The sequence below is a fragment of the Ailuropoda melanoleuca genome, chromosome 9 (genome assembly GCF_002007445.2).
Source record: "Ailuropoda melanoleuca isolate Jingjing chromosome 9, ASM200744v2, whole genome shotgun sequence".
Classification (NCBI taxonomy): domain Eukaryota; kingdom Metazoa; phylum Chordata; class Mammalia; order Carnivora; family Ursidae; genus Ailuropoda; species Ailuropoda melanoleuca.
In genome coordinates, this window is record NC_048226.1 from 45,877,031 (window position 1) to 45,889,901 (window position 12,871).

The following is a 12,871-nucleotide window of genomic DNA, read 5'->3' on the forward strand; positions in this document are numbered from 1 at the left end:
CAAACATATAGCTAATAAAGGACTTGCATCCACAATATCCAAAGAGAGACATCAGAGAAGACACCAAAGTAGGAAGCTCTGGTGGAGGAAAAGTCCCTATGGTATAGGAAGTAGTAGATATTTTACCAAGGATTTTTTTAATCCTATGTACTACTAACAAGCAATGATATAATTATCCAGGTACCCCCATCATCAACACAGTTGCTAAGAATTCACAAATCATCATTCCATTACACTACACTAGAACAGATATCATATTTCTCAAATTACAGATGAGAAAACTGAAACACTAAATTACTTGCTCAAGGCCACATAACCTGGATAATGTAGAGCAAAGATCAAGATTGACAAATCTATCTAGGATTTTTAAAAAAAAATGACTACTTGGCTTCAAGGCCACTGGGTGGGTGATCCTGTCTCCCTCAGTGATATCTATTCCAAAACAAACCTCAGAGTGCAACTACTGGAGCTTTCTTAACACTTACTTATGCATACTGAAAACTTCTCAAATTAGGGAAATTGAGGAGAAGAAAATACATTTGGTGTTCCTTCTGGTTCTCTTTCTTATACTCTACATTATAATAGCCTTCTTTAGAAATCTGACTGTATTTGGGTACCTAAGACATACAGCAATGTCGTAATAACTGATGTTAATATAAGGAATACCAAATTGCTTCAGAGTTCAACTTGCAAGTGAGCAGAAAAACAAAAGAGGGCAAAGAAAACATTACAATTTGTTATTTAATAGTCACATGTTAAAAGCTGCCATAAGTTGTTCAGATTCTATAAAACTCAGTAGAGGAAAGAGGAAAGCGTGTAAATGTAAGACAGATCACTACTTCCCATCAAAAAGTATGTACGAAAAGATAATTCTACACCACTCCAAAGGCATTTATTTTATGTTTCTCAGCTCTGGATGCACATTTGAATTATCTGAGTGCTTAAAAAAAAAATCCCCATGTCTGGGCTTCATCCAAGACCAACCAAATTAGAATTTCTGAGGGTAAGACTCAGGCATAAGTATTTTTTAAAGCTTCCTTGGTGATTTCAATGAACCACCAAGGTTGAGAATCACTACAGTGGCGTATGCGTATAATACACAAACATGTATACGTACATAGATATGTAAACTGTCATGTAACTGGTTAATCTCCCAAGAAAATAAGCGACACTTAGCAAGTGCTAACCAAGGGGAGCAAGACTGCTGAGGGTACATACAAGGCACATAGAATTTAAGCTGGATAAGAACCACACGAGGACTGAGGGGAGTGAGGAACAGTAAAAGGGTGGAAGGGTCCATGCATCTGTGGTGTGGAAGAAGTACTACAGTTAAGCAGAGGGAATGAACTAGAAAGTTAGGAAGTGTCAGACAGAGATGAATGCTTGAGATTAAAATTATGGAGGGTCTTGCAGTTATAGGTTATGATAAAGTCAAGAATATGATCACAGGAATGAGTCGCTGGAGGAGAGGGAAGCAAGGTAACAACAGAAGTGCAAGAAACTGAAATGTCAGCATGTTAGAACAATCATCTACTTGGTGAAATCACAAAAATTAAAACATGATGAGTTAAAGTAGAAGTGAGGCATGAGAAATGTGATGGAATCACCCAGAAGTCAACAAATGACTACTGTGAGGTGACGTGGGGGTTAGTCTATTAACTTGAAATTCAAAGCTGAAGAGTCATCTCAAGGAAGAATTCCTGGAATTAGAAATGAGGAGCTAAGAAGACAGATCCTACAGGAGCCATAAAATACTGAAGAACAATAACCCTAACAAAGCTCAGTCTAGTACAATAGTAATGACCAACATGTATCATTATGTACAGCACAGCAGTGACCACACCTGAGGAAGGCAGGTCCTGCTGAAGGCCCAGTGGAGGGATCAGAGAAGTTTCACAGAGGTTTAGAAGATGTGCTATGTGAGTTGAGTGTTCAAAAATGCGTACGAACAAAAGGACCTTCAAGGTGGGGAGACAGTACAACACAGGCAAAGCTGAGAGAGGTGAAAAAAACATGAAACATTCTAAGAAATGCAAATAGTTCAACATGATTAAGGGAATGAATATGAAATGACTATGAATTAAAGGGTACAAAAGACAGTCAGGATAAATGACTTAACAAGTAGACCCAAGGCCACAACTTTTTTTCTCTACACAAATCATATTATGAACAAATTACACTGCTGCACAGAAATCCTTCATAAAAGTGTCTAGCAGGGAACAAAATTAACAGATTTCAGTTTCGTTTTATTTCCCTTACTTTGAAAGGAGGTACCAGAAAACAATTAAATAATCCAATAGCCATTGCTTTATACAGAGTAACCAACTTTTAGAGAATTAATTGCTTCAACGTACAAAAATTTATGATCATTATCAAAACCTTCAAATCCAAGGTTAAAAATGTACCATAGAAATCTGTGTACAACTGAGACTTTTTAAAACATATGAATAAAGCTCAAACATAATAAATGCATTAATACAGACTTCTTTGTAACATATATGTGTAAACATATGTATGAGGCTATATATAAATATAAATTGCTTCTCCACTTAAGAGAACAATATTATAAATGAATGCATAAATAATAACAATACTGGTACATACAACTTTTATAAATGATGAAACTTGTAATTCCATATCACACTGGAAAAGATGTCTCACTAGGTAACTCTTGTTATATTTACTCTGTGACCATTTTTACTTTAGCAATTATAATTTAATGGAAAGAACACTGCACTTGGGAGCCAAAGAACACATACTCAGTGCTGGCACTAGCACTTATGAGCTATTATTAAGCGAGTCACTTAACTTTTCTGTGTGTAAGTTAATTTACAAAACAGAAATAGAAATCAAAATCCACATCTCATGATTTGTTAAGGTTTTTGCGAATTACTATATCTGAAAGAGCTTTGGAAATAATAATGAGCTATAAAATTGTTTAGTTACAGACTTCTAAATATTATTAATATAGAACTAAAAGCCTTCAGGTCATCTGCTGACCCTCCCCCCGCCCCACAATGAAGCACAATTAAAACCTGAGATGATAAATCTGATAGACTTTGATAAGCATGTCTCACCACCTCTCTTCATAACCTTACCTTCGAATGAGCAGGCCCTCTTTCTTTCAGAAGTTTATACTGGGGTTGGACTCTATTGAAACGGGCTAACTCATTTACCAGACACATTGGAGTTTTCTCTTTGGGGTTTGCCATTTTATCTTGGAGAGAAGCTGTAAATAAAAAGGCTTTAAAGTTTTTGTGAAGAATGACTTTACAAAATGGAAGAAAAGCTAGTTTTGACTTTTTTAGATTGAAGTCAGACTGTAAATATGGATTAAATTATTTTCATGGATTTTATATAAAAAATTCAAATCATCTAAAGTCTTCGATTACATGCAACAGAAATATGTATCACATTTTAAACAATAAATTAAGGTAACTTTTTCCCTAAGTACGTAAATTGCTCTCTATACATTTTTTTGATAACAACACACTTAAAGACTTTTAAATAGTATGATTGTAATAATTTTTAATTTATAACTTTCCTTTCCTCTCAAAAAATTTTAGCATAAACACATAATTCTCCTGATTCTTATTACTATAAAACTATATTCTGTCTACCTTTTTTATCATTTGATCTTACTTTTTTTTTTCCTTCTAATTTTGAGGCAGCATATTAATTGAAAGAGCTCTAGACTTGGGAATCACGTCTAAGCTTAAGTACTAGCTCTTCCAACTACTGTTTTTTCGTGACTTCTTTTTCTTTTTCTTTTTTTAACAAAATTTTAAAAGAAGTAGAAAGGATAATTTAACAAATGTCCATGTTCTTCCAACTTAGAACTAAAATTAATATTTTCCATGTTTAAATCTCATTTAAAAAAAAGTATTATATTCCAGTTAGGTTCCCTTTATCCTTTCCAGAAACCACTACTATATGAATTTAGAATATATCCCTCTGGAATATTTTAAAATACATTTATATGCATGTACGTATATCCATGAAAATATAGTCTTGAGATATATATGGTTTTGTAGTCACATTAATAGTAATATAACATAACTTTCACAACTTACTTCCTTCACTCTTCATTATGTTTCTGATATTATAACTTATATAGATCCATTGCATTATTTTAACTGCTGTATAATTTCCATCGCAATACCACATCAGTTTTCTTATCCACTCCCCTACTGATAGACATTTAAGTTATTTTAATTCTTTACCCTTATGAGTTAAAACATGCTGCCAACTGGCACTAAGAATGATTGTACCAAATTACCTTCTGCTGGTAGTATGAGAATTACCACTTCCCTTCAATCTTGAAAACATGCAGTATGGTCAGGTATTTTAATTTTTGATAATCTGATGTTTGACAAAGTGTATCCCTCTATTAGTTTTTGCTTTCCCCACTATTATTTTAATTTGCATTCCCATCTTCCTAGTGAGTCTAATCATTTTCTCATGTTACTGATCACTTGGGTTTCCTCTTTGAGAATGGCTCCTGTCTTTTTTTCTATTGATTATTTTACATATTATATTTATCAATCTTTTCTTTTACAGTCTGTGCTTGCTATGTCTTGTTTAAAAAATTCTTCCCTAGGGGCGCCTGGGTGGCTCAGTCATTAAGCATCTGCCTTCAGCTCAGGTCATGATCCCAGAGTCCTGGGATCCAGCCCCACATCAAGCTCCCTGCTCAGCGGGAAGCCTGCTTCTCCCTCTCCCACTCCCCCTGCTTGTGTTCCCTCTCTCTCGCCATGTCTCTCTCTGTCCAATAAATAAATAAAATCTTAAAAAAAAAAAAAAAAAAAAAAGAAAAAGAAAAAGAAATCCTTCCCTAACCTGCAAGGTCTTAATGATTTTTATTTAATTTAACTAAGCCTTCTATGCTTTATCCTTAAGATAAGGGTATAATAAATCTATCCTACTTAACTCACAGGTTGTTTTGAGGTTAAGACTTTTAAATGTATGGTATTCTAAATTCCACCACAATTATCACAGCTTCAAAATATTTTCCTAATACTATACTATTTTATCCTGTATTATTCACTCATCTCATTTATAGACACATTAACTGCTTTTTAGTTTTCTTTCATCTCCTCTTAATCAATACCAAGAAACATTTTAAAACTAAGCATAAAACATCCAAGTGGTCTACTTTCTGCTCAATTAAACTAGTCACAATGTGTGGAAAATACAGTAAATGAATGGAAATAGCTGGTTTTAGAAACTTTATAAATTTTCTATGGCAAATTTAATGAACAAAACAATATTCTCTTAACTTTTTCATACTCGTTTTGGGATCAATAATTTAATACAATAATTTGATCACAATCATTACGATTAAGAAATTATTTGATTAAAAAACTACATAAATACCTAGTAAGACACAAGTAAAAGAAAAGAGAACCTAAGCAACCAATTGAAGGACTAATGCAGTTGACAATCAATTCTACAATTAAACCACTCTAAGTGGCACATAAAACAAACAAATTTAAAAAAACTAGTAATTATTACTTTTAGGAACAGCACAAAAAAGACAATAGTAAGTCAAGAGAGGTTTGAGGAACCCTGCATTTTACTTATTCCACTGTAAATTTTTATAAATTGCACCAGAAAGTCAGCCATCATATAAAATACAAAGTGACTTGGGCTATAATTAGTTTGGGTCCTTGCATACCATGGCATTAAATAACTCAAGTAAAACAGGTAACACAGATACCCATATCTGTATCAAGAAGCAAAGAAAAATGACAATTTGTTAAAAATGAGAAAATATTAAAGTCTGGAAAAAATCAGCCAATTTTGCAAAACAAATAGCATTTATACTACTGTATAATTTTCATAACTCAAGGTTTAAATTTGGTAAAATTAAAAATAGTCTTAGTTGTAATTTATTTATAAAATGATTAAAACTTTACTTTAAATGGCTGTGCCTTTATTTAAACGGGATTCTTATTAGTATTAACTACCTGACAGAGCTCAGTGGTAGAGCAATAATTAAAAATTAAACCAAAATTTTTGGGATGCCTGGGTGGTTCAGAGAGTTGAGTGACCAACTCTTGATTTTGGTTCTGATCATGATCTCTGGATCATGGGATCAAGCCCCGTGTGGGGCTCTGCGCTCAGTGGGGAGTCTATTTGAGATTCTCTCCCTCCCTCTCCCTCTGCCCTTCCCCAATCGTGCAGGCACACGATCTTACTACTCTAAAATAAATAACAAACCTTTTTTAAAAAATTAAACCAAAATTTTAATAAAGCATCTATGAAACTATAAAACAAACTGATCTATAAAAATTGAGATCTACAAGTTTAATTTACATATAACTTTTTAGAAAAGTCAATAGTGCAAAAAGTGAGAAATACACACTGTTGTATAGGTATACATTTTCAAGAGACCTAAGAATGTTTTCACTGAAGAGATTTTGAAATTGGCTTCAAGTCAGTTTGGTGCCTGGAATAGAAGCCTACTTAGAAGTAAATAAAATTAATGATAATGGATTTCACAATCTAAGACTTTGTCATTTTGAGAGAGCAACTGTTCGGAGCCTGTTTTGGGTATCTTTGCCACTTACTGATACCTATATGAGTTTGAGAAAGTATTTAAAGGTCACTTTCCTAGACAGTAAAACAAGAATAATAGTTGTTTTTATATTACTGGATAACTGTATGAGTTGATCCAAGAACTGTTAACAATGACAAGAATCCATTATTATTGTGATTATAAACAATATGTTAAAACATACTACCATCAGATTATGAAAACAGTGATATAGTTTTATCAACTTTTCTTCGTAGCCCTCCGAGCTAAAATATTCTGAGTTAAAATGTTCTGTTAGGATAAGCTGATTTTATTCACACAAACAGACTTCTTTACTATTCTGTACAAAACATGTATTTGTTACTTTTTCCACTGACTATGACATCATAAGTTTGTTTCCACTGAAAAATTCCCAGCTGTGATATAAAAGACATTTAAGATTTCTCATATTTGTGTAAGGGAATATTCTATCTTTGTTGATATGAAATCTGTTTATGTGAAACTCACCATAACTTTGACAAGGTAACACTAGTAAATAGCTACTTGTAACAATAGTATCAGCACATTCAACAAAAAACAGATACACTCTAGTCTTTTTGAGAAATACCCTACTTTTGTATTTTTATAAAATGTTCTGACTCTCTGGGACTTAAATCTTCAAACTATACCAAAATAATGGAGCTGAGAGTTTTTAATCAACAGGCAAAATCCCTGTCCCAAAAGAGCTCAGAGAATGGTATAAGAAACAGACACATTCAATAAACAAATACAATACTACAATACGAGTGCTATAATAAGGCTGTTATCGGGAGTTCTTAGGTGAAGGAGGTACTGAAAGGCAGGTTTCAAGAGGAGGTGATTAGATGAGTTAAGTAAAGTAGGAATTCACCAGGCTCGCAAGGGTAAAAGAGAGAAAGATAATCCAAGCTTGTCCACAGCACACATGCAGGAGAAAGCACATAAAACACATCACATTCCAGCAAATTCAAGTAGATAATTAGCAGAATGCATAGAAGGAAATAGCAGAAAAAACTGACCAGAATCCACCAAAACACAAAAGTTTCCGAAGCCAGAACTTAGAGTAGCAACATTTTTAAAGTAGTTAAATTGCAGCCAGAGTTGTTGCTAATACATAGCCTACCTCACCTGCCAAGGCAAGTCTCTCCACAGAAGAATCCGTTTCCATCCCTGGTCCCAGAAATGACTTGGACACAGTTTCTATGTCTCTTTGCTGGATTCCCTTCCCCTATGCCCTGCTATTGGAAGTGACTCATCCTAATTCCCAAGTAAATAAAAAGGAAAAAAAAAAAAAAAACAGTCAAAAAAGCAAAGGAATTTGCCTTCCATAGGCTCTTGCCTTCTAGGAGAAATAGGATTATCTCTCCATATCTGTAACTAAGACAAACCACATAACTTCAAATTAGACTATAACCTAAGGCTGTCCAAGCAAAATCACTACCCAAGGATCAAATTGTTCTGTTATAATTGCCTATCAATTAGGGAAAAATTTAAGTTCCTACCTCATATGAACCCAAAAATAAATTCCGTAAGTATTAAAATGTAAAATATAAAAATATGACAAAAGCACATGAAAATCTGGCTAAATATCTGCATAATCCTGTAAGACAAATGACTTTTCTAGGTAAGAAGGGAAACCTAAAAGTCATAATGGGATAAGGTGACAGATTTAATAACATAAAAATATAAAATTCCCATACCAGCAAAACATACCACAAAGGATGCTTAAAAAAATCTACAAACTGGAGAAATAATTGCAACATGTAAAGAAAAATTGTTAACATCCATAAAACACAAAGATGATAAAAATAATTATTTAAATCCAATAGAAAAAAGGGCAAATATAATTTGAATAAACACATCTGCTCAAAAAACTAATGTCTAAAGAAATAAAAATTTGAATTCCAGTTAAATGTAATTTACCACACTAAACTGATAGAGATGGTAAAATGAACATGTGAGTATTGGCAAGGATGTAAGAAAATGGGTGCAAACTCTACCGATGCAAACAGAACTTAGCACAAACTTTCTGGTGAGCTAACTGGCAATACTGATTAAAGCTTCAATTGCAGGGCACTTGGGTGTTGCAGTCAGTTAAGCCTCCGACACTTGGTTTCAGATCTCAAGGCTGTGAGATCGAGTGCCGTGATGGGTTCTGCGCTCAGTGCAGAATCAGCCTGAGTTTCTCTCCCTCTCCCTCTGCCCCTCACCCCACACACACACAGTTTATCTCTAAAATAAATAAGTAAATCTAAAAAAAAGTTTCAATTGCATCTATCTTTAGAACAGCAATTCTACATCCAGGTATTCATACTACAGGACGACTTGCATAAAAGATACACAGTGACAATCTGCATAGCAAGAATGTAATTCAAGAACTGTAAACAAGCTAAATATTTATCCATCAATAATTAGTTAAATAAACTGCAATGGGATGTGCAGCCTTGAAAAGATGAGGTACAGAGCCTATGCACTAACACGGAAAACATTACAAAGTGTTAAATGAAAAAAAGATAGGACAGCTCACTGTCTGATCTTATTTTAATTCTTTTTAAAATCAAACAGGTGCCCATGCATTAAAGAAGAAATGCAACTGGCAGGGAACAGAGAGAATCCTCACTTTCTTTTTTTTTTCCCTTTGATTTTATTTATTTACTTGACAGAGAGAGAGCACAGGCAGGGGAAGCGGAAGGCAGAAGGAGAAGCAGGCTCCCCGCTGAGCAAGGAGCCTGAGGTGGGACTCAATCCCAGGACCCTGGGATCATGACCTGAGCCAAAGGCAGATACTTAACTGACTGAGCCACCCAGGCATCTGGAGAATCCTCACTTTCTACTTTGTAGTACCACACCGTTTTACCTTTTTACAATGAATATGTATACATATAACCTTTATATTTAAAGAATTATTTTACAAAGCCATACCAGAAGTAAGGAATAGTTTACAGTGTAAAAGTTTGACTCTGCTATTGTCCTTTCTAGTCTTTACGGGGCCACCAAGGTTCTGAAAAACACAAGAAGATGCTCAAGGACCTGATTCAAAGCAGGCAATAAGTGCCATGTCTACAACCCCTGACTTCTGCAAATGAAGCCACCTTGGGATTTAAACACTGCTAAAATACAGTGTAGCCTTACCAACATTTGATATGGTCAGTCTTCTTAACTTTAGCCATTCTAATAGCTATGTAATGGTATCTCACTGTAATTTTCATTTGCATTTCCCTACTGACTACATATGTTGATCATCTTTTCATTTTTTACAGACTATCTTTATTTATCTTGTAATGAAGCATCCATCTGAATATTTTATCCATTTTTAATTGGGTTATTTTTCTTATTGTTTTATTCTAAATATAAGTTATTAGGTATATGTTTCACAAAGATTTTCTCCCAGAATGTGGCATCTCTTCATCTCTTACCAGTGTCTTCTGAAGAGCAGACTTTAATTTTAATAGCATCTAGTTTGATAATTTGTCCATTTATAATATTGTGCTCTTGGTGTTGTATCTAAGAAGTCATTACCTAGTTAAGTTCTCAAAGATGTTCCCCTATGTTTTCTTCCAGAAGCTTGATAGTTTTAGGTTGCACATTTAGATCTCTGGGCCATTTTGAATTAATTTTTGTACATGGTGCAAAATATGAATTCAATTCCATTTTCTGTAGATCAATGTCTAGTGCTCAAGCACTATTTGTGAAAAATGCTATTATTTTTTTCCACTGTATTACTTTTTATGGCTTTGTCAAAATCAGTTATCGATATGTAAGTGGGTTTATTTCTGGACTATCTTTTATGTTTCATTGATCTATTTGTCTATTTTTAAGCCAATGCTGCTTTTACTGCAGCTTTATAATATTTCTTGAAATTAGGTAGTGTTGGCCCCCCAACACTGTTCTTTTTCACACTTGTTTTGGGCTATTCTAAGTTCTTGCATTTACATATGATTTTATTTTAGGCAAAAATGCCTGCAAGGATTAGGGAAGAATTCCCTTGAGTCTACAGATTAATTTGGTAAAAATCAACATTTTAACAAAGTTGAGTTTTTCAACTCCTGTACAGGTTATACAGTTAACTGTCAATATTGAAATAATATCTATAACATCTCAATGATAATTATGTTTTCTAATGTCACCATGAACAGTGAATTATCAAATATTAAACCACTGCTGCTAGGGGAAAGACAGGTTCCAACAAACCTCTAGTCATAGTATTTTTCTCAATCAATATATAACCTTGTTTTTTGTGTGTTTCTGGTTATAGATCCCCCACTTAGTATATATCATTGATTCATTAACACTGAACTCAGAGTTTATCTAAATACGTGTACTTTCTACAAAAGGCACATCACAACTTTCTTGTGCTTTAGGAATACTACACAACACTTCAGCACCATGCTCAGGAGATATTTTAAACAGCTAAATCACCAACAAAAAACATAAAAATGCTAAAAATGTGACACTAAACACAGCAAGAAAAGGACATTTGCGTAAGGCATGAGAGCTCAAACAAGAAAACAGAATGTTCATCCTCAGTTCGAACTGTGCACATCAGGCAACTCAAATTTTGTGCCACTCTGCAAAGCACTGCAAGTACTGATTTGGGGATTACAAATAAATTTTAGCACATAGTTTAATTCAAAATACAGAATTTGTATCAATTATATCTCTCAACGTATTTACGTATCCTTCACTTTCAGCAGTATTTTATAGTTTTCAATTCTCCTTAACATATTTTGTTAGATTTATTGTATTTCCTATTTTTTATTTTTTAAATGGCAATTTCTATTTCAATTTGATTGCTCCTTGCTACTTTACAGAAACCCACCTGATTTTTGTATATTAATCTTGTATACTTCAACTTTACTGAACTCATTCAATTAGTGCTAATAAGAGTCTGTGAGATTTTTGACATAGATAATCGGGCCATCTATGAATAAGGTTAGTTTTATTCCTTCGTTTCCCATATGAATAACATATTTTTTTCTTCCCTGATTGCATTAGCTAGAACCCCCAGGACAATGCTGAATAAGACTGGTGAAAGCAAACATCTCTATCTTGCTTCTGATTGTATAAAAAAAGTATTCAATCATTCACCAGTAAGTACAATGTCAGTAAATGAGGTTTGTCATGAATGTCCATTATCAGTGAGGAATCTCACTTCTATTCCTAGTTTGCTAAAGGGTTTTTTTTTTTAAATCAGGAATATTTATTGGACTACTCAAATGATTTTTTTTGCATCTACTGAGATGATCATGATTTTTACTTTTCAGTTTCTAAATATGATGAATCATATTGATTTTTTAAAAGATTTTATTTATTTGTCAGAGGGAGAGAGAGCACAAGCAGGGGGAGTGGCAGGCAGAGGGAAGAGCAGGCTCCCCTCTGAGCAGGGAGCCCAATGTGGGACTTGATCCCAGGACCCTGGGATCTGGACCTGAGCTGAGGGCAGACGCTTAATGCACTGAGCCACCCAGGCATCCTGATTTTTTTTGTTGTTGTTGTTAAACCAACCTTGCATTCCTGGGAGAAACACCAAGTGGTCATGACATATTAACCTTTTAATACACTGCTGAATTTGATTTGCTGAAATCTGGTTTAGATTTTTTTTTAAGATTTTATTTATTTATTAGAGAGAGACAGCCAGTAAGAGAGGGAACACAAGCAGGGGGAGTGGGAGAGGAAGAAGCAGGCTTCCAGCAGAGGAGCTTGATGCGGGGCTCGATCCCAGAACGCCAGGATCACGCCCTGAGCCGAAGGCAGATGCTTAATGACTGAGCCACCCAGGTACCCCTGGTTTAGATTTTTTGCATCTAAGTTCACAAATAGTAGTATTCTGAAGTTTACTTATGTCTTTGCCTGCTTCTGGTTTCTCAGTAATGCTAGCATTATAGGCTTTAGAAAATATTCCATCCACTTCAAATATTTTTAAAAAGTTGATGTAGAATTGATATTATTTCTTCCTATACCTCCTTCCTATTTCTTCCTTCACCGGTTTTATATAATTGACCAGGGAAACTATCTAGCCCTGGAGTTTTCTTTGTAAGCAGATTTTTAATGACAATTTCAATTTATTTAATACACAGAGGGCTATTCAGATTATCTATTATGCTCTTCTGTTTCCTTTGGAATTAATTTGCTCTTCTTTTTCTACTCTTTTAAGGGAAACTAAAGTCATTTACTTGAGATCTTTCTTCTTTTCTAATACATTTAGAGCTACATATTTCCCTTTAAGTACTATTTTAGCAGCATCTTGAATATGTTGTTTTCTGTTCTCATTCAGTTTAAAATATTTTCCAATTTCCCACTTGATTTCTTCTTCTA

At 34.1% G+C, this 12,871-nt stretch overlaps 2 protein-coding genes across 5 annotated transcripts in view; both read right to left on the reverse strand.

Annotated features, from left to right (window-relative positions):
* The window catches only part of STAU2 (staufen double-stranded RNA binding protein 2), a 308,534-nt gene that overhangs the window by 276,382 nt on the left and 19,281 nt on the right, over nucleotides 1-12,871 (reverse strand). The window contains exons 1-2 of one of the 4 annotated variants that reach the window (XM_034668202.1): nucleotides 7,685-7,813; nucleotides 3,099-3,229 (exon numbers count right to left, since the gene is read on the reverse strand). The exons of 1 other annotated variant lie outside the window; for it this stretch is intronic. In XM_034668202.1, the coding sequence (XP_034524093.1) occupies nucleotides 3,099-3,229; nucleotides 7,685-7,724 (171 nt within the window). In that variant the 5' untranslated portion in view covers nucleotides 7,725-7,813. Of the gene's footprint in view, nucleotides 1-3,098; nucleotides 3,230-7,684; nucleotides 7,814-12,871 lie in introns of those variants that run through there. 2 more of the 4 variants (XM_034668203.1, XM_019807357.2) reach the window with 2 other exon arrangements.
* The window catches only part of UBE2W (ubiquitin conjugating enzyme E2 W), a 140,587-nt gene continuing 135,414 nt past the window's right edge, over nucleotides 7,699-12,871 (reverse strand). Inside the window, exon 7 of the mRNA XM_034668208.1 lies at nucleotides 7,699-7,813. The gene's annotated coding sequence lies outside the window, so the exon portion shown is untranslated. The remainder of the gene's footprint in view (nucleotides 7,814-12,871) is intronic.